Source organism: Phoca vitulina, unplaced genomic scaffold, assembly GCF_004348235.1.
Source record: "Phoca vitulina isolate PV1807 unplaced genomic scaffold, GSC_HSeal_1.0 scaffold2, whole genome shotgun sequence".
Lineage (NCBI taxonomy): Eukaryota > Metazoa > Chordata > Mammalia > Carnivora > Phocidae > Phoca > Phoca vitulina.
The window spans coordinates 100,438,542-100,462,370 of record NW_022589705.1 but is presented as its reverse complement, the minus strand read 5'-3'; the positions used below and the strand labels follow the sequence as shown (position 1 = coordinate 100,462,370).

Here is a 23,829-nt window from a genome sequence, read left to right as displayed (position 1 = left end):
CTATCCCACAGAGGAAAATTGCTCAGTGGCAGAGGCCTGAGACACCCCAGGCCTGTGCTGAGTCTGGAGGGTCTGATGCGGGGCTCAGGGAGGGGGTAGCCACACCAGTGATACCAGCTGGCCCCACCCCTAAGCCTTGAGCAGGAAGAGGAAAGTGAGGCCCATTTTGCACTTGAGCTAATGGACTCCGAGAGGTTGATTAATTTGGGCAAGGTCACACGATAAGTGACAGAGCCACAATGCGCATCCACAGCCAGGTGAGCCCAGGGCCTGTTCTTCCCCAGGCATATGACTTCCTCCTCCCAGACATCACCAGTGACCATCTGCCTCCTTCCAAAGCCACAGGCTGATGACCTCACCCCTCCTCAGAGCCAAGGCCCCACCAGCAGGGCCTATTGGAAGTGAGGCTCCCTCCCTCATCCCAGTCCAGGCCCTCTGCACTGATTTGGGGTGGGGTGTCAGAAACTAGAGCTTGCCCCGGGGGGCTGGGGGGCAGTAGGGCCTGAGCCACACCCTCAAACCTGGGACCAGGCTGAGGGTCTGCTTATTAGGGAGGGTGAGACCTCCGGGTCATCCTGGGGACATGCTGGATCCCCCACTGGGGCCAGAGGTGGTGGGTCATCCTGGGACGGGGGTGAACTGGGTGTCCTGCCTTCAGCCACACTGAGGCCAAGGACTTCAACCCCCAAGACGGTGTGATCCGGACCCTGAGTGTGCTGTGTGTTCTTAGCGTGTGCTGTGTGGTCTTAGCACGTATGTGGCCAAGACATGGGTGTGTCATCTTTGCGGGCGGGGTGTTGTCTTAGTAAGTGGTGTGGTCAGCGGTGGCCTTCTCGTCTGCTGGGAAGAGTGAACTGTGGGCCACATGGCACCAGGTGTCCTCTCCACACCCAGGCTGAGTTGTTCCCACGGTCCGAGCCTGTCCCAGTGGCTGGCCCTACACACCTGGGTTCTGGGACCGGAGGCCCCTGCCCGGCGTCCCTTGGTCACAAACACCTGTGGTCAGCGCTGACAGCGTGAGCCGGGCAGGCATCCCTCGCCACCTGTCGGAAGGAGAGCAGGCAGAGAGGTGAGTGGCCAGGGCACACTGCTGGGAGCAGGCAGAGCTGCTGTCGGACCCAAGAGAGGTCTGAGCTTCGGGAGGTGGGGGAGCAGAGCATCTGCTCAGCGAGAAGCCGCTGAGCCGTGCAAGGGGGTCTCAGCCAACACAGGCCTCTCCTCTCCCTCTAGGAACCAGGAACCGCTCATCCCCAGGGCTCTGGGCAAGAAAATCTCACCCAGGGGCAGGACCCCCATCCCTGCCCCCATGGCTTCCCCTTCCGGGTCCAGAGTGGGTGTGTCTGCCCCTGCCAGCCAGGCCCTGCCCTGCCTCATCCCACGCCCAGCCAGCCTGTTATAAACAGGAGGCTGCCTGGCCAGTGTCGGCCACATCCCACTTTGTCTTGTCACCTGCTGGAGCTGCCATCACTGAGGCCACCCACCACAGGAGAATGGAGGCACCTGCAGAAGGAGGCTCCAGCTTCCAGGTACCAGAGGGCACCTGATGTGGGCTTCCTTTCCCATGCTGGGGGGCAAGGAGGGAAGGTCATGTCTCTCGCAGGGTCTCTCGGGGTCTCTCGAACCCGAAGTGCAGGGAGTGCTGTCCCACACGTCACCTTGAGCACAAAGGGCGAGAGAAGAGGGTCACGCGGTCCCCACTGCCTGAGGGCTTGGTGTGTGTGACAGGAGTGCACCCCTGCTTCTGCTGTGTCTGAACCGAGGCACCTCGGGTCCCTCGGTGCGTCTGGGGCCCTCTCTCCCAGGTGTCTGGACCCTGCCCTTCCCTCAGGAGGCCCTGGAGGCTCTCAGTGGTCCTCAAGATCCCCATCTGCAGGGCGTCCCCTTTTCCTACCCTGGTAGCCCCAGCCAGGGCAGGAGGGGGCTGGTTTGGGCTACACGTCTGGAGGAGGGTAAACGTGGTTACTGGAGTCAGAAAGAACCTTCTGGAACCCCTTTTGCCTAACCTATAACACACAGCCGAGGCCTGTCTCACCTTGAAGGCCCAGTGTGATCCTGGTGGACACACATGTGGGCAGAGCTCTGCGCAGTGTGAGACCCAACGTGAGCACCCCGTGCTGGTACCTGCTCCTGGCCAGGCAAGTGGGAGGCCCACAGACCTGAAGCCGGGAAGGAAGGCCAACCCACCCTCGCCCTGTACCTGTGGCCCCACGCCGCCGGCTGGCCTGCTCCCACACAGTTTCCCAGAGCACGTGGGGGCCGCCTGCTCAGGTGTACCAGGCTGGGCGTGGGCTGGCTGAGATGCAGCAGGGGCTCAGATGCACCCCCGGGCTCAGCCCCCTCCCCAGGTTCCTCAGGAGGGGGCCAGAGCTCAGGAGGCCCCACCCTGGGTGCAGGAAGGCCCAGTGATTCAGACCAAGAGGCAGACGGTGTGGGAAGTCCCCCGGAAACCTGTGCGGTGACTCCACACATATTCGGGGAGAGCAGGCGTGGCCTAGTCAGGGTCCCATGTCCCTGTGTGCTGGAGGGCCTGGGGGTCTGGGGGCCCTGGGTCTGTGGCTCTACTTCTCTAGGGCCCTCAGGTCCCCACCACTGGCTAGCCCACGGGCCCCCTGCCCACTTTTCCTGAAGCCCAAGGTCCACAAACAGGGCTTCCCTGGGGACAACCTCGGTAGATGATGCCTCACCAGGCGCCCAGAGCACTGAACAGTCCTCAGGCCCGACCCTTGGCCCAGACGTGGCCGGGGCAGCCTGGTTCCATCAGTCCCAATCAAACGTGGCCATGGTGGCCACTAAGGGTTGGTAGAGACCATTGAGGCCCAGAGTCTAGTCTTTGCAGGGCTCCTAGACCTTCAACATTGGCTCGAGGCCCAAGGACACAATACAGTCCCCACCCCAAGCAGGTCACCCACCTGGCCTGCCCTTCCCTAGAGTCCCCTGCCCCACTTGAGTGGACAGTAAGGCTGTGTGCAAACAGTACCGGGCAGGGCTTGGACACCATATTCTCTGCTGTCCCTGTCCCCACCAGCAGACCCAGCTCTGGCTGCAATAAGACTCACGTGCGGAGGCTGCCCAGTGCCCGGCCCAGTGTGGTGCGGGGTGGCTGCAGGGCCAGTCCCAAGCCCCCGATAGGGCCTCTTTTGAGCATCAGCGGGCTGGACGGTGCCATTGGTGGCCGGGGGACACGACCGTCCCTGGAGTTCCCAGGGACAGAGAATGGCAGTCCTACCAGCCCGAGGTGAGGAGGCCTGAGTGGGAGTCAGGCCGGGCAGCAGGCGGGGGCCACACGGCGGCTTGCTCCTTGGCCGCAGGTGGGAGCCACGGCCCATGCAGCCGGTGGTTCCCCGACGTTCCGTGAGGCCCAGCGGCCCCTGCCACCACTGCTGGAGGGCAGGCCGAGAGAGAGGCTGGTGGAGCTGCACACCTCCTTCAGGGAGCTGTTCACCTTCTTCTGCGCCAACGCCACCATCCACGGGACCGTCCGCCTCGTCTGCTCCAGCCAGAACGGCCTCAAGACGGCGTCCTGGGGGCTGCTGCTGGTGGGCGCCCTGGGGGTGTTCTGCTGGCAGTTCGGGCTCCTCTTAGCACAGTACTGGCGCCACCCGGTCATCATGACCGTGTCCGTGCACTCGGAGCTGAGGCTCTTCCCAGCCGTCACTCTGTGCGACATGAACCCACACAGGTGAGTGGCGCTGCCTCCCCACTTGTGCAGCCTGGGGGCACCTCCCCGGTGTGGTCGCAGTGGAGGGCCCACCGGCTCGTTGATGACCCCACCCCACTGCACCCCCGCACCCAGTCGGGAGCTCTGAGACCTCTGCTCTGGACGGTGGTGGTGGGAGGGTGTTCAGGGACCAAGAAGAGCCAGCTGGAGCTTGGCGTGGTCAGTGCCCCCCAGACGCCAGGTGCTGGGCAGCCTGGGAAGGGTGAGGGGAGGTGGGAGGGAGCCTTCCGGAAGGGCAGCCTGCAGCTAGGCTTCAGGTGGGGGGCGGGGGGGCAGGAGAAGGGAGCAGGGCAGCGTTCCGGGTGGGGAGGCAACAGGAGCAAAGACAGAGGGAGCTGTGGCCAAGCCAGGAGGCCGGTGGAGTCCACACGGGGGGCGGGGGGCTTCTAGGCTTGACTGGCTGATTCTGGGGTCAGCACCACGGGGGTAGGCACTACCCTCCCCAGCAATACCTGGGGACTGATGTGGGGGCTCTGACTGAACCCACCCCTCTCCCTCGCCCTGCCACCCTCCAGGCCACGCTCAGCCCGCTACCACCTGCAGGTACTCGATGAGTTTGCCCAGGAGAATATCCACTCTCTCTACAAATTCAACTCCAGCGAGAACAGGAACGTCCTCTTTGCTGACGCCCGGCTCCCACAGCCTGCCTTCTACCTGGACCGCGGGATCCGCCTACAGAGGCTGAGCCAACCAGGCGGCCAGAGCAAAGTGGGTTTCCGCCTGGTGAGTGTCCCTAGCCCCGCGAGGTCCCGGCACGCTGTCACCCGGCAGGGCTCTGAGTTGGGCGTGGACGGACGAGGAGGCCGTGCTGAGCTGGCCCCGCTGCCCTCAGTGTAACAGCACAGGGGGAGACTGCTTCTACCGGGCCTTCTCGTCAGCCGTGACGGCCGTCCGGCAGTGGTACCGCTTCCACTACGTGAACATCTTGGCCCTGACGCCCCCCGCCCGCGAGGACGGCCGCCACAGCCACGGAGGCCACTTTGTCTTCTCCTGCAGATTCGACGGCCAGGACTGCCAGGCCCGGTGAGTGGGCGCGGGGCAGCGGGCTGCTTCCCCACTGCGGGCATGGGTGCCACCCTGGGGTCCGGCTGGCTGCACACGGCTGCGCCCAGAGGTGAGGCAGGCCGCAGTCCCTCAGGCCTCACGCGACGGGGTCATGGGCTGCTACGAGTGTGGCCCCTGGTTCCAGGCACTTCCAAACGTTCCACCACCCCACCTACGGTAGCTGCCACACCTTCAGTGGCGTCTCAGCTGCGCGGCACCCGGGCATCAGCCATGGTGAGTGCCAGCCCCAGGCTGGGTGGGGCAGGGGGCATCCAGGCCAGCCGGGCCTCAGCCCCTTCCCCTCCCAGGGATCAGCCTGGTCCTCAGGGCTGGGCAGCAGGACCACCTCCCTCTGCTGTCCACGGAGGCTGGCATCAAGGTCATGATTCATGGGCATGACCACACGCCCTTCCTGGAGCACCAGGGCTTCAGCGTCCGGCCGGGCACCGAGACCACAATCGGCATCCGAGAGGTGGGTGGGCCCCTGGGAGCCGGGGCAGAGGAAGGGCCCCAGGCCTCCCACTCCCGAGGTCCCTACCCAACTCCGGGGCCCCCAGGGCGGGGACGGTGGGACTGAAGCACGCCCCCTCCCCTCAGGACGAGGTGCACCGGCTGGGGGGCCCCTACGGCCGCTGCACCAAGGGTGCGGAGGGCGTGGACGTGCAGCTGCTCTACAATGCCTCGTACACCCTGCAGGTGAGTGTGGGGCCGTCGGGGGGACAAAGGGAGCGTCTCAGGAGGGCCTGGGGGAGGCCAGGAGAGAGGTGGTCAGGGGAGGGGGATCTGGAGTCTGGGGGGGGCCCCGGGAGAGGGAGGCCAGGGGAGGTTTGGGGCAGGGCCCAGGGGAGGTGGAGGCCAGCGGAGATGGAGCTGGGGAGTTGGGGGGCAGGAATGGAGGAGGCCAGGGGAGTGGTTTCAGGAGAGGGGACCCAGGGGAAGGGGTGGCCAAGGGGGAGGGGAGTGGGGGAGGGTGCAGGGAGGGCAGGTGCAGTGCTGAGAGGGAGGTGAACCAGGCCCTCCTGCAGGCCCCAGGACCTTCAGCTCATGTCCCCCGCTGTCCCCCCAGGCCTGCCTCGTGTCCTGCTTTCAGCAGCTAATGGTGGAGACCTGCTCCTGCGGCTACTACTTCTACCCCCTGCCGTCAGGGGCCGAGTACTGCAGCTTCGCCAGGCACCCGGCCTGGGGTGAGACCACCCCCAGCCCCCACCCCGGCCACTGGGGTGGAGTGCGGCCCTGTCAACCTGCAACCTCCCCTCCAGCCCAGATCGAGCCTAGTGGGCTCATCTGTGACACACAACCCCCCCCCAGGTCACTGCTTCTACCGCCTCTACAAGGACCTGGGGACCCACCGGCTTCCCTGTACCTCACGCTGCCCCAGGCCCTGCAGGTGAGTGGCGAGTGTGGGGGCTCGGGGCCAGGGGTTACTGCCACAGCACCCCAGCAGGAGTGTAAGGGGGTCCGTCTCTCCCAGGGAGTCTTTCTACAAGCTCTCTGCCGGGACCTCCAGATGGCCTTCCTCCAAGTCAGCCGTGAGTGCCCCGGAGGGGTGGGTAAGGGGCGGGCAAGCAGGTGGGTCTCACAGGTCCCAAAGGCTCAGCCTAGACCAGCTGTGCCCCGTGGTCCCTGCTCTTAACACCGGCCGCACAGCGCCCCGAGGGCTGCGAGAAGCTGCGGCCCCAGCGAGCCTTTTCCGTGCACAGGACTGGATCCTGGCCGTGCTGGGCAAGCGACGCCCCAGGAGCCTGAGCCAGAGCCCGGGCCTCAGGTGGGTGCACGCCCCCGCCAGAGGCCACGTCCCGGCCCCTCCCTCTGCCAGCCTTGTCCTCGGTACCCCAAGGAGGGGCCCTGCCGTGCGGGCCCAGGGCCCAGCCCCTCACACCTCCGCCTTGCCCCAGGAGCAACGTGGCCAAGGTGAACATCTTCTACCAGGAGCTCAACTACCGTACGGTGGACGAGACGCCCGTTTACTCGGTGAGCCAGCCGGGAGCCAGGGGCTGTGGTGGGGGCAGGACCGGCGGCTGGCCAGCCTGGGGCGCAGCCCCGTGCACCTGCTCACCGCCCACTGGGGCCTGCAGGTGCCCCAGCTGCTTTCAGCCACGGGCAGCCTCTGGAGCCTGTGGTTCGGCTCATCGGTCCTCTCCGTCCTGGAGCTGCTGGAGCTGCTGCTCGACGCCATAGCCCTCACGCTCCTACGGGGCTGCCGCTGGCTCCGCAGGGCTCGGGGGTCCCAGCCAGGGGCAGCCACGGTGCCATCCCACACCACGCCAGAAGCCAACCAGTTGCCCACTGACTGCAGGGATGACATTAATCATCTGGGGGGCCCTGCTGGCCTCATCTCCCACGATGCTTCCCGGAGCTCTGGCAGGAGTCTTTGCTGAAGAGTTAGGCCAAGTGAGGGGCCCAGCCTCCCCACACCTGAGCCAGCCGGACTTGTTCTGATCCTGAGGGACATGGCAGCGGTGGGCTCTCCTGGCTGCCCAGGGTGAACCGACCAGCCCCACAGAGCCGCCCCAGCCAGCCAAGCCAAGCCCAGGGCCCAGGAAGCAGCACTGGGGTCTGCAGGCAGGCACCAGGGTGCCCAGCCACCTGCCCAGTGGCGGCCTCACTCAGGCACCAGGGCAGGGGGCGGGGAGCGAGTGTCCCTACCACTCTGGATTCCCGAGTCTAGTCTGCGTAGCTGTGTGTGCGCGTGCGAGGCTGGGGGGGCCTCCACACGGGAGTGTGCCTGTTTGGTCGGTGTCGTGTAAACACGTGTACGTTTCTAAGTGTGTCAGCATACCTGTGTATACCCGTGTGCAGGTGTGTGCAGGCATCTGGTGGAGCCTTCCTCAGCTCGGGGCAGCTGGGAAGAAGGGTCGGGCCAGGCCAAGGCACTTGGTGACCTTGGGCTGCTTTGTAATAAAACTAGCGATTCCACCTGGTGGCTACGGTGTGTGTTCCTCCCCAGTTACCCTTCCCGCGTAAGCAGAAAGCCCCAGGCTGAACCTCCACACTCCTTGGAGCCACAAACACACTGTGGGGGCTGGGGGGGCTGGGGGACAGGAGGACATGGTGCCCACGGCCAGCTTGCAGGGTCAGGGCTTGCCCAGGAGATGGGACCAGCCCCAGACCACCCTCCCTGGTTAGCATCCACCCCTACTACTCCCTCCAAGGGGCACACTCCAGGCCAGAGAAAGGCAGAGAGGCGAGGGGCTGGGGGCTGGGGGTGTAGGGAGTCAGTTTCCATCAGAGAAGCCCCAGGGCCCTCCCAGGCCCCCCCCCAGCCCAGCACGCAGGGGCTGGGTTCTGGCTTACTGCATCCTTTTGGGGTACTGGTGCTACCCCACTCAGGGCCACCCCTCAGGGAAGGCAAAGGACCCAGACACCCCCTCCCCAGCTGTGAGGGTGGAGTAAGGCGGGTGAGCCAACGACAGGCAGGAGTGCAAGCAGCAGTTTATTAACCGTGGTCTGGGGCAGGGGCGGGTCCTGCCAGCCCGAGGCCCTGATGCGGGTAGTGGGGTGGGAGGCAGGGGCAGAGCTCAAGCAGGGAGAAAGGAGGGAGTTAATTCTGCTCTTTAGGGGTCACAGCCGACAGGCAAGGGAGTTGGGGGGGCTCAGTCAGCACCCACCTTGCCGCCCATGGAGCCTTCCCGGACAGCTTTTGCATAGTGACCAGCCAACTGGCCTTGGCCAGACCAAGGACGTAAGTTGGGGAGAGGCCCAGCCACTGCCCCAGGGCTCCAGGAAAGGGGACTGCAGAGTGAACACCTTGGTGGGCCCTGGGGAGTGAGCTGAGGGACGTGTGGACCCGCCCAAGGGCCCAGCCGGAGAGGTGAGGCTGGCGACGGGCAGGCACACCTCAGGAGCCTCCCCGGCAGCAGGCAGAGCCAGGGGCGTCCAGGTGGTCCTCGAGAGTCCACGGAGAAGACACGCAGACAAAGTGAGAAAGAGGTCGTAGAAAATCTGCTCAGTCTGTGACCAAGAATGTCGGATGCAGGGGTGGAAAGTGCCAAAGTCCTTTATGCACCGGCTCGGGGCCAAGTGCCTCTGGAGGAGGCAGGGACAGGTCTCTGGCCGCCCAGCACTGGGGCCCGCATGGCCAGCCACATGGCCTTGGGACGCCTGCGTCCAGCCAGGGCTGAGGCCCCAGGCCGCAGCCCGCCCCCCAGCACCCGAGAAGCCCAGCCTGGATGCCGGTCACTAAGTGAGGTACACGGGTTGATTCCCTGGATGGGCTGCCCCTTCTGCCCTCAAAAGGCGCTGGTGGCCAGCCACCAGCCCCAGGGCCTAGCAGAGGGGCTCCGGGGGTGTGTAGGAGGGACCCAACTAGCAGGTCAGTGTTCTACGGCAGTAAAGGTGGGGGCACGAGGTGACACAGGCCCTGAAGGCAGAGAGGACAGAAGTGACACAGGTCCTAGGATGGACAGAGGGGCACAAGGTGACACTGGGCCTTCAGAGTGGTTTGTGACATGAGCAACCCAGGTGCCCAAGAAAGGGGTCACCTGAAGACACGGGGTCCCCAGGTGTGGTGAGGGGCACCAGACGACGCAGCACCTCCCAGGGGGAAATGTGGGGCTTCTTAAGACTCAGTGCTGGGGTCTCTCCCAGCCCAAGGGGCCGGGGCAGCTCCGAGGAGGGCAGAGCAGGCGGGCGGGGGGCCAGGGCGGTCCAGACCCGGTCCGCCCCGCCCTAGCTCTCCTCCAGGTGGAGGCTGATGAACTCCTGGATGCACCTGCGGTACTGGAGCTCCGTGGGGCTGCTACCCGCCAGGGGGCCTGGCTGGCCCGGGGGCGCCTCGGCCTCTCGCATCTCCTCAGCCATGCGCGCCAGACGGAGCCTGGGGGAGGTGCTGTTTGAGACCGAGCCGGAGCCCCTTGCGCCCCTTCCCCGGCACCGCCGCCGCCGCGCAGCCCCCGAGCCCCACCCCCGGGGCCCCGCCCACGCTCACAGCGTGACTATGTCTGCGTTTGCCTCCTGGATCGCGATGCTCAGCGGGTCCTGCTGCTCGTGGTCCAAGGCATGCTGGTCAGCTCCCCGCTTCAAGAACAGGCAGACCTGACTGAAGGGTGGAGGGGACAAGTCGGGGCCGGCCCGGGGCGGGAGAGGCGAGCCCCCGCCCCCCACCCCAGGGCAGGAGGGGCGCCGGAGACTCACCCCGTGCGCCCCAGGAGTGTGGCGTGGTGCAAGGGCGCCCGGCCCCGGCTGTCTCTTTGGTTCACGTCTGCTCCGTTTTGCAGAAGGAATTCACAGACAATCAAGGAGCCCTGGGGAGCCGAGGACAGTTCAGACTCACCTGGGAAGTGGCCCCTCGCTGGTCTCCAGGAGGGTACGAGGGGTCCTCGCCTTCGTCCCATAAGGAGAGCCCTGCAGACGCATCTGTCCCGCGCAGCCCCCCCCCCGCGCCTGCTCACCCCTACCACGGCCTGCACCAAGGGCGTCTTGCCCTCGTCCTCCGTGTCCGCCCAGTTGACCTCCGCCCCGTGCGCCAGGGCCGTGGCCAGCGCAGGGAGGTCTCGGGTGCGCGCCGCACGGTGCGCCAGGAGCCCGGGGTGCAGCTCACGCAGGTCTGCCAGGCCCCAGGCCTCAGCCTCTCCGTCCGCCTCACCGCTGGAGTCCTCAGACTCTGCACCCTCTACGGGGAGGGGAGGGCTACGGTCAGGGGCTGCGACATGGCCTGGAGTGGGGTTGGGGGCGGGCGGGGGCTGGGCTGCAGCGGAGGCAGGGAGGCGCGCACCCACCCTCCTCGGTGACGCTGTCCACCACGGAGCCTGCGCCGAAGGCCAGCACGTCCGAGCTGCCGTCAGAGCTGCCCCCTAAGCCACTGTCGCTGCTCAGACCTGCGGGGTGCGGGGACAGATGGAGACCCTTTAGAGTCCCTGACTCCTCCCAGAGCTCTGCTGGAAGGCTAGAACTCCCACCCATCCTCCAGGGGATGCCCCAGGAACAGAATCAGCCCTCACTAGGGGAGGGGAGCCCTGCCTAGGATGGGGCAAAAGGGGAGAAAACAGCTCAAAGGAGCCAAAGTAATGCACCCAAGAGCACAGCCCCCGGGGAAGCCCACCCTGTGGCAGGTCGGCCCTAGCAGGATGGATGGGCTGAAACAGAACCATGCGCAGTCAGTGGGCATTCCGCTCTGTTTGTGGCGAGTGCATGCTGCGAGTTCACTGGGGACACCCCCAACCCCAGCCCTCCCCCAAACCACTGAGCGGAATCTCAGATGGCTTACCCGAGGGCAGCCCCAGCCTCAGGAATGGTGAGGCAGCGCCCTCTGCTGCCAGAGGGCACCCCCTGGTCACCGCCCCCAGCCCGGTCAGTTCTTGGCCTGGGTCCATGCCTTCGGCCTACACTGCCCAGGGAGGTTCTAGAGGTGCCCCAGACCACTGGGTGCCGATAAATCATTAACAGGAAGCCCTTGGTGGGAAACCCTGCTTGTCGCATTTGGCTCCCAACTCCAAGAGGAGCTGGGAGAGATGCACAATTGTCTCTCACAGGCTGGCTCCAGCACACAACTGTCCAGGCCCCCAGCATGCACGCGCACACATACACGCGGGGCCCTCAGTGCACACGAGCACATGCACACACACCTACGTACATGCCTGTGTGCACATTCAGCCACGTATCCATACACACCCACGTGCACTCACATAGACATACTTACTCTGGTGGGCATACCACACACGCAATTTGCACACATCACTCTTGAGGTTCATGGCCTCAGCCTCCAACTCAGTGGCCAAGTAACCCCAGACCCTCGAGATGCTATCTCAGCCTTAGCCCTGCTTGACCCCCAAACTCTCTCCAGCCCCAACCCAGTACTTCCTGCAAGGAACACCGGTCCCTCCAGTCTGAGGAACTGAGCCAAGGGAAGAGGGCACGGGTGACTAGGGCCCTCACAGCACTTACTACGTGGACCAGCTGCAGCAGCCCCTGCATCGAAGTAGGAGAAGAGGGAGTCCAGCTCATCTGGGCAGAAGAGAGAGTCCCTCCGGAACTTGCGTTCCACAGCACCTGCTGCAGGGAGGTGGGGAAACTGAGGCCCAAGGCAAAGTAGGGTGCCCAAGTCCTGCTGGGAGTCCTGCCTCCCTCCTGCCCTGCCCCCCCCGATCTTCCTGGGGCCTGGGGTTTGGTGGCTCATGCACCCGCAGGAGCCCGCTTCCCAACCCTGCACGGGTGTGCGAGCACAGGGTACGGCCTGCTGGTACCTGAGGACAGAGCCGCCACGGAGGGCAGGACAGGCTCCAGGCGGACCTTGCGGCGCGCAGCGGGGGCTCGGGGGGAGCTGTGGTGGCGCTGGCACTTCTGTGCCCGCCAGTGCCGAGGGGCCTCCCGGGCTGGTGCGGAGGGCGGCTTCCGCAGGAACTTCTTTTCCACATACTTGTCCTTGATCCAGGCCTCCTTGTCCTGCCTGGACCAGGGGTGGACGTGAGGCTGCACTCATGTGTGGGGGCTCCCCTGGCCCCATCTAGGCCGCCCCCCCCACCTCACCTAGAGCTGCTGGCTGTGGGCTTCCTGCTGCCTGGCCCCTCGCACCGAGCCTCGTAGATCTGGTTCACGGTGCTGTTTCCCAGCTCACACATCAGCTAGCAGGAGACAGGGGTGCGGGCATCAGCCCCAGCTTACAGTAGGCCAGCCGCCCCCGGGGCTTGCAGACCTGGCCGCGGTGGCCTGGCAGCCTGTGATGGCCTCATACGCACCTTCAGCAGCTCTGGCTCCCACGAGTCCAGAGTCAGGGACCGCACCTTGGAGCAGTGGACACCCAGGCTCCTGGACAGGGAGGAGGCAGGGTGAGTCAGGGCGCGGCTGCACCCCAGCCCCCCGCCCCCCGGCGGGCCCACCTGTGGACGCCTGAGCACTCAATGCACAGCAGCACACCCAGGTTGATGCTGGCCCAGCGGGGGTCCGGCTGGCCACAGTCCCCACACCGGCTGTTGCCGGCCACGCTCTGCACGCGCTGCAGCACGCTCTCGCCCTTGGCGCTGCGCTCCCGAGAGTCCGTGGCGGAGTCGATGCTGCTCGTGGATGGAGATGCCGTGCGGTCCAGCCTCTGGGGGTGGCGTGAGGGGCCGCTCAGCCCTCGGAGCTCCAGCCTCCCTCGCCCCGGGGCCCCCCCCAGCCAGAGGTCCAGCAAGGCTAGGGTGGCTGAAGCATGAGCCCGCGTGCCCGTGTGTGCCTGCATACTCACACGCACACAGTGGGCGCGCCCGCAGGTACGGACGCTCACACTGCACACGTATGTGCACGCGAGTAGCCTGCAGGGACCGCCCCCCCGCCGCACACCGCCGTGTGCTCACATCGTGGAGGGTGTTGAGAGGGCCGCACCTCACTGTAGCAGCTGTCTGGGCTCTCCCAGTAGGCGGAGGCAATGCTGGCTTGCACGGCCTGAAGCCAGGCCTGCCGCAGCTTCTCGGAGTCGGCCTGCAGCATGCAGCTCCTGGAGGAGGGGGCCATCAGGCCAGGCGGGCGGGGCTCCCTCCCCCACCCTGCCGCGGCGGGCCTCCTCACTTGGTGGGCGACACGACCTCGAAGCAGAACCTCCGCTCGATGTCCTCACACGGCTTCACAGAGCACAGACGGAGGTCGTCCACCACCACAGTCAGCACGTCCTGCGGGCAGCACCGCCATGGCCTTGTGCCCAGCGCCCAGCACCACCGTGGCCCTGTGCCCAGCGCCCAGCCGGGCCCCACACTGACAACCCGCTCATCGCTCTACTTATGCACTCAGACTGAGATCAACAGTCTCTGTCCCCTGACCATTGAGGTTCAGTGTCCTCGGCCCTGTCCAACCCCCCCACCGCCCCCACCGAGCAGCCCACCCCAGGGTCCAGGTGGGGAGGGTCCCAGCCGTCACTGACCCAGCCCCAGCAGCCCCGAAGCGCACCTTGAGTTTCTTCTGGTAGACCAGCTGGCTGTTCTGGATGGAGAACCAGCGCCTGGGCAGGTGGATGGGCCAGGAGGGGGTCAGGCAGGGCCAACCCCATGTCTGCCCCACAGACCCCCTGAGAAGGCCCCTCCCTCACCGGTTCCATGTCTTGAAGGCATTACTGGCCCTCTTGAAGAGGTAGCCCTCCATCACCACACCGCTGGGCGCGTCCACATCAAACTCCACTTTGGGCTCATCATAGGAGAAGTCCTGGGGGTGGTTGGAGCCCAGCCTCCAGTGAGTGTCCGCCCCTGGTTGTGAGGACGCTGCCGCCCTGCCAGGCTCCCCCAGAGCCAACACTGAGGTGGGGCGCTGCTCTCCACAGCCTCTTCCTGACCCCAGCAGAGACCGTTGCCCCGAAACCCCACTGGGGGCAGACGCCTCACATTACAGCTGAGGGCCCCAAGAGCTCCATCCCCCGCCCCACACCCCCAGCCTTGCAGGGACAGCAGGCTCTGGGATCAGGAAGGAAGCTGCCCCCCCATCCTTAGTCCCCCATTCACAGTGCCAGCTGGGCCTGCTCCAGCCAGCCTGACAGAGCCCCATTCACAGGGACTGAGGAGACACTGAGTGCCGTCCTGTGTGTCCAGTGGTAGGACAGGAGGCCCAGCCACCTGCTCCCCTGGCTGAGCGGGGGCAGAAAGGAACAGCTGCTGCCGTTCCTGTGCCCGCGGGGGACGTGGTCCAGCTCAGCCCAAGTCCTGCTGGTGCCAGCCACCACGGACAGCAAAGGGCTCCCAGGTGCCGGGGACGCAGAGGCCGGGAGGTGTCCTTGGTGCTGAAGCTCTGCGGCGCGGGGGAGGGCAGAGGCCCCGCCCTGCCTAGTCCCTTCTCCCCTCACTCCCTCCCCCAGGGTACACGCCCACTCACCTGCAGCAGCGTCTGAGAGGGCCAGGAGCAGGAGGGGGTGTGAGGAGGGAGAGAGAGCCAGTGAGTGACCGCCCACCGCACCACCCGCCGCCAGGCTCCCAGTGCTCTGAAAATAGCCACTCCCACCTGCGGCCCACCTCTACCCTGGGGCTGTCTGGGCCTCTCCTGAGACCACTGCTAGTCTCGAAGGAAGGAAATCCCAGGTCCCAGCTCTAGCCCCAGCCCCAGCATCTGTAAGCTGAGGACGCTGGCCCCTCTGCCCACCCAGGGCTGACCTCTAAGTGACTGTCACAGGGCTGTCCCTCCCGCTCGGCCACGTTGAGGTTCCTAAGGATGGAGACCTCTATCCCTGAGTGCACATTTCAAAGAGAAGCAGCATCAGCCCCTGCAGAGTGGGCAGGCCTAGAGAGGGAATAAGGGCGTAGTGGTCTCCTGGGGGCCCCCGAACGTGCAGGGAGGTCAGGAGCTGCAGGGCCTCACCCGCTGCTGGATGGCAGCGTGCTTCCGCTCCATGTCCCGCTTTTCCACTGCTGAGTCGATCACCAGCTGGTCTAGCTGTGGGGGAGGGGCGTCAGGGAGGGAGGTGACCACTCACCCGCTGAGACGGGTCTTGGGCCCCACCCCAGCCCGCAGGCTCACCTCGGCTGCCAACTTCTTCATGTAGGGGTCCAGCTGGTGCAGCAGGCTGTAGCCTTGCTGGAAGAAGCTGTACTGGGCATGCATGAAGGACAGCATCTGTAGGTGGGTGTGGCACAGGGGACGCCAGGCCCTCAGCAGCGACCAGAGGACACACCAGGTGTACTCACATCCCGCACACCTCACAAGCCTGTACTCAAGGCCAGTGCCCCCACCCCAGCCCCTCACCAATCACTCACAGAATCCAAGATTTCAAACTTCTTCTTGGCCTGGAGGACGTTGATCTGCCAGGGGACAGGTGAACAGGTGAAGGGTGTTGGGGCTGAGGTAGCCCATGGCCTGTCCCTTACCACAGAGTCCTCTCGGGCTGTTTGTGGTTCCCTGAGACCCCCAGCTCATCTTCGGCTCCCTGCACCTGTGCCAGCCTCACCCGCCCATGGTCATGGAGTCCTTCCCCACGTCAGGACTTTGGGTTCCTCCCATGAGCAAAGACAGAAATTCTCACACCTGCTCCTAGGCCCCCCAAGCCCCCCTCAGCCTACCCCCTGTGGCCTGCAGCCTCACGTTTGTCCCCAGCCCACCCCCACTGCTGTGCCTTTGCCTGGACAACCGCCGCACCACCACCACCACCATGTTCCTTCCCGAGATCTGGCATCTGAGGTTTTCTGGAGCCAGAGGGGCCCTCCCTCTGAAGGCCAGCTCGGTCTGCAGGAACTAGGAGCAGCTTCCCACCCCCTCCAGGCCTGACCACTCCTTGCCCAGTGGCTGACCTGGAGCACATAATCCAGTGCCAGGTGACGGAAGCACTTCCGGGTGAGGGTCAAGGCACCTGTGGCCTCCTCCACCTCATGAGGACGGTGCCGTGGGGCCTGGGCATTCCTCACGAGGGACAGCTCCATGTCCTCTCGAACTTTGTCAAACTGCTTCTTGGTCTCCTTGAACTTCCGCACATCCCTGGGGGCCAGCAGGTGTCAGGTCGGGGTCTTGGGAAGTCTCCACCTTCATGAACTGCCCTCCCTTCCCTACAGCCCTGTCCCAGCACCCCCACCCCCCCAGCCCAGCTCTCCTCCTTTTCCTTTTCCTCTCCCTCCTCCTCCTCTTCCCTCCTCCTCCTCCCCCCCTTCTCTTTCCCCTCCTCCTCTTCCTCATTCTCCCCCTCCCTATCCCTCTTTCTCCTCCTCCCTCTTCTTCCTCTTTGTCCTCCCCCTCCTTTTCTTTCTCCTTCCCTCCTTCTCCCCTCCCCTCCTCCTCTTCCTCATTCCCCCCATTCCTCTTCTTCCTCTTTTTCCTCTCCCCTCTTCCCCCCCTCCTCCCCTCCCCTCCTCCTCTTCCTTATTCCCTCCTCCCTATTCCTTTTCTTTCTCTTCCCCATTCCTCTTCTTCCTCTTCCCCCTCCTCCTCCCCCTCCTCCTCATTCTCCTCCTCCATATTCCTTTTCCCCCTCCTCCCTCTTCTTCCTCTTTGTTCTCCCCCTCCTTTTCCTCCCCCTCTTCCTTTTCCCTGCTCCCCTCCTTTTCTTCCTTCTCCGTTTCCTCCTTCTCCCTCTCCTTTTTCCCTTCCCCCTCCTCCTCTCCCTCTTTCTCCTTCTCCCTCCTCTTCCTTGTCCTCCTTCCCTATTCCTCCTCCACCTCTTCCCCCTCCTCCTCTTCCACCCCTCCCCCTTCCCCCTGCCCTTCACCACCTCATTCCCAGGATCAATGCAGCCTAGGGAGACCCCCTGCCTCACCCGGGACCCCAGACTCAGATTCAACTCAACATTACTCAGGGGTGAGTGCCACAAACACCCTAGCTGCACATGAGCTCAGACCTCCACCCAGCCCCCACCCTTCCCTCCACCACCCTAAATCCTTCTACAGCGCCCCCTAACCCTCACCCTTTGCCTGAGGCCCTGCTGGCTACCCTGTGTGCTCCCTGACCCCACACCCTGCCCTCCAGGCACTGTTTCCTTGACCCCAGCTTTGTCCCACCTCCAAGCCTTTGTTCCTGCTAAGTCCTCCACCCAGAGTCTTGAGGCCTTTGGCCAAGGCCTCTCCTTCGCAGGCCCCAGGACGCCCCCCCAATCAAGCACAGCTGTGTCTGCCCCCCACTCCATCACGAGTGTCACCACCAACCCCTCCCAGGGCCTGTAGAGGCTAGGCCTCCCTCGGGGGTCTGAAGACCACTCACTCTTTGACAAAACTGTGGAGCTGCTGCCGCACAGACCTCTGGGCCTGGTCGAACAGGATCTGGGGGCCGAGGGAGGGAGGTGGTGTTAGGGTCTATTCCTCTGCAGCTCCAGGGGCCAAGCCCCTGTCCCTCCAAGTGAGGCCCAGGGAAAGGCCCACCCAGCCCTGCCTGGGCCCCAGCTGGTTGCCCCCACAGAGCCAGCCTCACAGGGTCTAGGGGCGTGGGTGTGGCCCCAGGCCTGGGTTGGTGCCCGGAGGCCACAGCTGTGACCACCTGCCCTCTCCCCTACCTGGCTCTCAGCCAAACGAGAGACCAGAGCTCTCCCAGACGGGTCCCTCTCCTACGGCACCACCCCATGCCGACTCACACAGGCTACTGGGTGACACCCACCGCCTCCCGACCCTGGAGGCCACCTTAGCATGGCCAGGCCTACAGTAGAAAGATCAGGTCAAAACCCACAGCTCCCAAGGGACTTGACCTAGGGGACAGGGGAGGGTGGTTTTCAGGAGCTGGAAGGGCCTCCCTACAGCGCTGATTGGGCCCAGAATCAGATGCCCCCATCACAGGAGGAGGGCTGGGCCCTAACTAGGAACAGATAGACAGACAGACAGACGGGGCAGAATGAGCTATCCTGAGCTGGTTTATTTCTAAACTTCCCCTGCGGGGGTGGGGCTCCTTGTTTAGTCTGGGGCTCTGGTTCCCAAGCCAGGGTCTGACCACCCACATGCGCCTTGGGCCCTATTCTGTGTGTCTGTGCTAGGGGCCCTGAGGGGCTCAAGGTCACCCAGATCTAGCCTGGGTAGCAGTGAGGTTGGCAGTCATCCAGGGGCCCAGGGGTCAGCCTGGGAGATACTCCTACTGCCTGGCCAGATACCTCTGCTTAACTGGGGGACCCTGGATGAGCTTCTGAGGTATCCCCCACCCTGAGACCCCAATGCCCTCAGACCTGGGCTATGATGCTCCCTCCTCCCACCCCCAGAATCCAAGTACCTCCCCACTGTCTGGCCCCCACCTGGGACACAGCAGAGTACCTCAGTGACATCCCCCCACCCCCACAGATCGGAGGAATAGGAACGTGGCTTCCCAGCAGTGGCCAGCTCAGCTCCCTCAGAGCCAGCTGAGAGCAGTTCCAGGCTGGGCGGGGCCTGAGGGGAGCCAGTGGGGGGGGCTGCCTGCGATGGGAAGCCAGAGGGATGTGCCCTGGGTCAGGCCCCCACACGTCACCCCACTGTGGCCAGGGCTTACCATGTGGTAGTTGACCATCTCCTGCAGGCTGTCTCCAAATCTCTGTAGACATTCCTAGGGGGAGACATGGTAGGGACGACCCCTTGCTCAGATGAGACAGCTGTGTTCCCAGGGTGGTTGGCACCTCCTCGTCCACAGCTCTCGGAACCACCTGCCCCTGCAGCCCAGCACAGACGCCCGCCTGTGCCCACCCCTGTCTAGAGGTCCAAGCTCAGTGCCCCCTCACCGAGATGACGGTGTCGCCCTGGCACTGCTGGGACAGGTCTCGGACACCACTCACGAAGAGTCTGTTGGTGGTGACATAGGCCTTGCCAGCCTCAATCATGCCACTGCACAGCTTGACCAGCTACGGATGACAGAAGGAGCAACATTCGCGCGCCTCCAAGTGGCAGCCCTCCCCTCCAAGAGACCAGCCCGCAGAGGTGGGAACCGCCCAGGGGCAGCCAGAATTCAGCTCAGGGCCCACCTGTGCCCAGGACACAGCTGTCCCTGAGGAGCCAGCCCACTCTTTGAAACCCACCTGACCCACAGCAAGTTGCCGTGAGGAGCTTGGCTCCAGAGCAGAAGGCTGGAGCAGGACAGGGAAGCCCAAAGCGGGGGAACCGAGGGCGGGAGTGGGCACGTGGTCTTGGCCAAGGGCTGGCAGGACCGGCCAGCGAAGGCGCTCAGAGATGCTGCCCCTCCTTTCTCCCTCTTCTCCTCCCCGGCCCCTTCCCTTGGGCGCCCAACCCAGTCCCTGGGAAGCACCTGGGCACCCCCTGGCCCCACCGAGGCCAACCCCCACTTCATGGGAGACTCACATGTGCAAGCAGCATGTGCACCCTGGGACAGGTATGGCAGGCCACAGCCAGGAGGACGAGGGACAGCCCCAGGTCCTGTGCACCACACACGCGCGCACGCACACTCTCGCACACACGCATGCCTGTGCGTGAACCCAGTCGGGGCCAGGCATGGGGGCGGAGAGGCAGCCCTGGACCCTCCAGGCACCCCGGGCCCCGCCTTCACCTTGTCTAGTTTTGCCTCGATCTCCACCACGTCAGTTTCCACCTCATCAATAGTAGCCCTGCAACAGGAACGAAGGTGGCTGCAGACCAACCCACCGCAAGCCGCAGGGCCCGAGGGTCAGGTCAGGCTGGGGCTTCCTCGCCCCGTGCACCTCCCCTCCCTATGCGGATGTGCAGTGGGTCCGGCTACCTGCTCTGGTCAGCCCCCCTGCTGTCCCATGCTCCTCAGACATGGAGGAAACGGAAGCTGGGAAAGGCAGATGCCCCCCTGGGCAGAGGGTGAGGGACTGGGACCCAGGTCCAGCTGACTCCACAGCCACCCAGCACCCACCACCAGCCCAGGCAGGAAGAGGCCCAGTCAGCTGTGATGTCCCCATCTGGGGTCTGGCTGCTGTGGGCCCAGGGACAGGAGGTCAGACAAGCCCTCGAGGACAGAGGGAGGGGCTGCAACTTCCTGGCCACTCTCCTGGCTGGGCCACTGCACTTCTCTGGGGCTGAGCTGACCCCAGACCCCACCTTGGGCCCGTGGACCCCGGGGGCAGACCAGTCCCAGGGCCCGTAAGCATGCGCCCGCTGCTTTCTCTGGTCTGGCAGCAGCGTGAGACCCCAGACTAACTGTGGAGGGGTGCCCCCTGGCACCTCCAACCTCAGAATGCCGAACAGCACAGTTTGCCCAAAAGGAATGGTGGGACAAGCTTCAGAGGCGCCCACTCCCACCACAACAGCCTGACAGTGGGGCTGCCTCAGGGAGCTAAGAGTTAAGGAATGACATCACCAGAGAGGCCACAGACGGGAGAATCCCCGGAAGGCCGAGGCAGATGGATCGGGCACGTGACCCCCCTCCCTTGTTCTGGGAACAGGAAATAGGGAAAGAGGGCCAGGATCCCAGCGCCACCCCCCCACCCCCCCAATCCGCTCAGCTGGTGAACTGGGCCCATCTGGCCTCCTGGGGATGAAGGACAACTGGGCATGAGGGCCAGGGGTGACAACGGGGGCCCAGGAGTAAGAGGCAGGCCTCCAGGGACAGGTCTTAGGTGGGGGTGGGGCAGAGGGAAGGCCATCCAGGTATAGTGGCCCCCCGCTGCCCCCATGGCCCGCAGGGGGGCGCTGTGTTCCAGGGTTTCCCAGGCCTGTGGTCAGGGACCTGGTCCCTCACAAGAGATGTATAGTTCTGCGTGCCCACAATTGGGAGCCATTGGGAGGGCACCCGGCCGCCCCAGTCAAGGACTTTGGAAGCTTCCCACCACCCTCTCTGGCAGGACATGGGCTCCTTCCTGGGCAGCGCCCATCCCTTCCAGTGGAACTAAGGGAACTCTGAGTTCCAGAGAAGGGACAGACCACCCACCCAGGAGTAGAGGCGGCCCTGAGCAGCTGCTGCGCTTGGGCAAGGAGGGGGGTCCCCCCGCAAGGGTGGGGCCGCCCCGCACCAGATGCTGATGAATGTGCTCACGGGGGCAAGGTGGGTGCTCTGCAGAGAGCAAAGAACCAGCACCCTGTCCTGGGAGCCTCAGCCTCCAAGGACCTAAGGCCTTCTCTCCTGCCCTCCCTCCAGGATTTCTTCAGCGGCTTGGATGACAAGGAGGAGGGTGAGGCAGGCTTCCCCACCAAAGCCATGACTCAGCGCCTGAAGCCCCACCCAGGGGAGGGGGCACCAAGAACAAGGGGGCAGCACCTCCAGGCCTGTCTGGAAGAGTCTGGACTCTCCCACATGCCTCCCAAGGCTGTGGGGCTCTCCCCAGGCCAAGAGCATGTAGGCATGGTCCCTCTTCCCAGGGCTGGGGCCACCTGGCCCCACATCACTGCCTACAGCCTCCCAACCAGCCCCACTCTGGCTCACCCCAGGCCTGCCACCAGGAAGTCCCAGGTTACATTTCAGTGGCAGGGTGAGGGTGAGGAGACAGTGGGACCCCAGGAGAACCTCAAACCCCTGTTAAATCTCAGCCCAACCCCGAAACCCACACAGTGTGGCTTCTGTGGCCCAAGGTTCAGATGAATCTCCTCAGCCCCCGCCCCAGGCCCAGATGGGCACTTTCCTGGGGTAGCCCATCCCTGCCAGAGGAAGCATGGCAAAACCCAGGCAGCCACTGCAGCCACTGTGGGCCACAGACAGACCAGGCTAGTACAGGAGGGAAGGCCTGGAGGTGAATGGGGTGCCATGCCCCCCATCCAACCAGGCAAGTTGGGCCTGCACCCCCCCCACTCAGGGGAAGAAGGACCGACCACGGGGCTTCTGAGCAAGGGGTCAGGGTGAGACTATGGTACCTCAGTCAGGACCAAGGCCCCAGCTGAGGCCCCAGCTACATCTTCCCCCACAGCCTGGGTCCTGGAGGACAGTGGGCAGTGGTGGGGGCCCAGGACTGTGGGTGCCTGAGTTGCTCACACCCCCTCCCTCAATCAGTCAGCAACAGCGGATGGGAGAAGGCAGAGAACTACCCCCAAACCCTCTGCCCTGGGGCCCCTCCCTGGGCCAACCCTTGACCCCTCATCCCTAGTCTCCCCAAGCCTTTGCTGCTGACACCCCTGTGTGATGGTCGTGCAAGGGGCCCAGGGGTAAGGGCACCAATGCCGAGGCTCACAGTGCATCCACACGCAGGTCCTCTTGCTGGCACACCATAGACTCAGCAGGCACACACACGCATGACCAAACACACATGTGCTCATGTGCAAGCAAATGTACCCGCGTGTAGTGACACGCTGTACACACAGACATGTGTGCTCATGGAGAGGACATACACACAGGCGTACGGACACGTATGCACGGTGCCGGAATATACGTGAACAAACTAACGTGGGTGTTTTGTGCTAAAGCTCCTGTGTGCGTGATAAACACATAGTACAAGTATGCACCCACAAGAGGGGTCAGGAAGTGACACGCACACGTGCACACAGCAAGCCGGCCAGCCCAGGGGTGCAGCCCACCCACACATTCAGGGTCTGGCCCCTCCAGGGAGGGTCCAGAGGAGCAGAGCTCACACCTATGCACCTGCTACACAGAAGGTGCTCCGTGGTGCACATGGATGAGCAAGCCTGCACTCCCACGAAGGACTAAAAAGACCAACCCAGGGCTGGGCACAGCGCACAACCCCTACCCGGAACTCCCACCCAGCCTTGCTCAGCCTAGACCCCACCCTCAAGGCCCCTAGGTCACCCCTGCCAAGCAGCTGGCCCCAGGCTGAAAACGTGGCTCCGGTTGCCTGACCCCCATGCACTGCTCTGGTCACACGGATGAAGACATATCCCTGGGACAGACACCCCTCGCACCCAGACCACCCTGGCCAGAGCTGGACTGCAGGGCCAGGAGGGTCTCAGCCCTGTGCAGGTGGCCAGCACGAAGGTGCGGACACAAAGTGGGGGTGGACACTCCCACGGAGAGGTGTCTATACTGGCGGCCACCCCACCCCCACGCGCACAACCTCCGCGCGAAGTGACCAGCACAAGGGGCATCTTTTGTTCAAGGCCTTTGGGCCCGGGGCTGCGGGCTTTGTCCGAGGCGGGGTCCTCCAGCTCCCATCACCGGCTCCCGCGCCCGTCACAAAGGCGGCAACGACAGTCCCCCTCTGCGCCCACCCACGGCGGCCCCGGGTGCCCGGAGGGGGCGGCGACCCCCGACGACCACAAAGGGCCGCGCCGCCTCCGGGGGCGCACCTGAAGCGCGGCGAGTCCTTGATGCACTCCTCGAACTCCACCGTCATGGCTGCGGCGGCGGTGCGCTCACTGGCACGAGGACCGCGGCGCTCCGAGCGGCATGCCCGGCCGGCCCGCTCGTCCGTCAGCCGGCCCGCCCGCGCCGCGCTCGGCGCCCGCCCGCCCCGGATTGAGGCCGCCGCGCCGCCGCCCCGCCCCGCCTGTCACCGCCGGGGAATGTCGCCAAAGTCCGCCGCCCGCGCGCGCCGCCGGCTGTCACGGCCGGGGAGCGTCGCCAATGTTCGCCGCCCGCGCGCGCCTCCCGCTGTCACGGCCGGGGAGCGTCGCCAAACGCCTCTCCCTGCGGCTCAGCCACGCCTGGCTCCGGCCCGGACGCCCCGTCGTCCCAACCTCTAGTTCCCAGGCCACCGGGGCCTGGGAAGGAAGTCGGACCCAGCCACAGTCGGCCCGTCCGCGGGGCGCGGGGAGGCCGCGAGACTGCTCGCTCCAGCGATGCGGCCGTTGCGCAACTCGGCGCATCTGCAAAAACCGCTTGCGCGGAACGTGGGGACGGACCCACTCCAGAACAGTGGGTCGTGGGTGAGCGGGTTGAGAGGATGGATG

At 65.0% G+C, this 23,829-nt stretch overlaps 2 protein-coding genes across 3 annotated transcripts; one reads left to right on the top strand and one right to left on the bottom strand.

Annotated features, from left to right (window-relative positions):
• Window positions 1–239: 239 nt before the first annotated feature.
• Window positions 240–7,140, top strand: SCNN1D (sodium channel epithelial 1 subunit delta). Its single transcript, XM_032415328.1, has 12 exons — window positions 240–257; window positions 3,309–3,679; window positions 4,234–4,441; window positions 4,551–4,741; window positions 4,908–4,996; window positions 5,071–5,234; window positions 5,360–5,458; window positions 5,829–5,946; window positions 6,071–6,149; window positions 6,234–6,371; window positions 6,658–6,733; window positions 6,838–7,140. The coding sequence occupies exons 1-12, from the start codon at window positions 240–242 to the stop codon at window positions 7,138–7,140; spliced, it is 1,854 nt and encodes a 617-aa protein (XP_032271219.1).
• A 1,043-nt stretch (window positions 7,141–8,183) lies between these two features.
• On the bottom strand, window positions 8,184–23,377 carry ACAP3 (ArfGAP with coiled-coil, ankyrin repeat and PH domains 3). 2 transcript variants are annotated; one of them, XM_032395652.1, is made up of 24 exons: window positions 23,227–23,377; window positions 19,583–19,640; window positions 18,804–18,923; window positions 18,578–18,631; window positions 17,333–17,391; window positions 15,937–16,120; window positions 15,406–15,450; window positions 15,170–15,265; window positions 15,011–15,085; window positions 14,531–14,542; window positions 13,758–13,870; window positions 13,619–13,670; window positions 13,244–13,344; window positions 13,061–13,172; window positions 12,577–12,785; window positions 12,436–12,505; window positions 12,227–12,321; window positions 11,944–12,146; window positions 11,645–11,752; window positions 10,480–10,578; window positions 10,153–10,373; window positions 9,896–10,005; window positions 9,690–9,800; window positions 8,184–9,578 (listed from the first exon to the last, which is right to left on the bottom strand). In XM_032395652.1, the coding sequence occupies exons 1-24, from the start codon at window positions 23,271–23,273 to the stop codon at window positions 9,431–9,433; spliced, it is 2,502 nt and encodes an 833-aa protein (XP_032251543.1). In that variant the 5' UTR covers window positions 23,274–23,377; the 3' UTR covers window positions 8,184–9,430. The 2 variants fall into 2 exon arrangements, with proteins under 2 accessions (XP_032251543.1, XP_032251554.1); XM_032395663.1 differs by having other exon boundaries at window positions 11,645–11,749.
• Window positions 23,378–23,829: the final 452 nt, after the last annotated feature.

Excerpts from the sequence above, each read along its gene's own strand:
- SCNN1D (XM_032415328.1), top strand. Across the intron at positions 5,235-5,359 it reads CCACAATCGGCATCCGAGAG|GACGAGGTGCACCGGCTGGG; the intron begins GTGGGTGGGCCC and ends CCCTCCCCTCAG. Across the intron at positions 6,372-6,657 it reads AGGCTCAGCCTAGACCAGCT|GAGCAACGTGGCCAAGGTGA; the intron begins GTGCCCCGTGGT and ends GCCTTGCCCCAG.
- ACAP3 (XM_032395652.1), bottom strand. The coding sequence starts at position 23,273 with ATGACGGTGGAGTTCGAGGAGTGCATCAAGGACTCGCCGCGCTTCAG. Across the intron at positions 18,632-18,803 it reads AGGGCGACACCGTCATCTCG|GAATGTCTACAGAGATTTGG; the intron begins GTGAGGGGGCAC and ends GTCTCCCCCTAG. Across the intron at positions 12,322-12,435 it reads GGGAGCCAGAGCTGCTGAAG|CTGATGTGTGAGCTGGGAAA; the intron begins GTGCGTATGAGG and ends GTCTCCTGCTAG.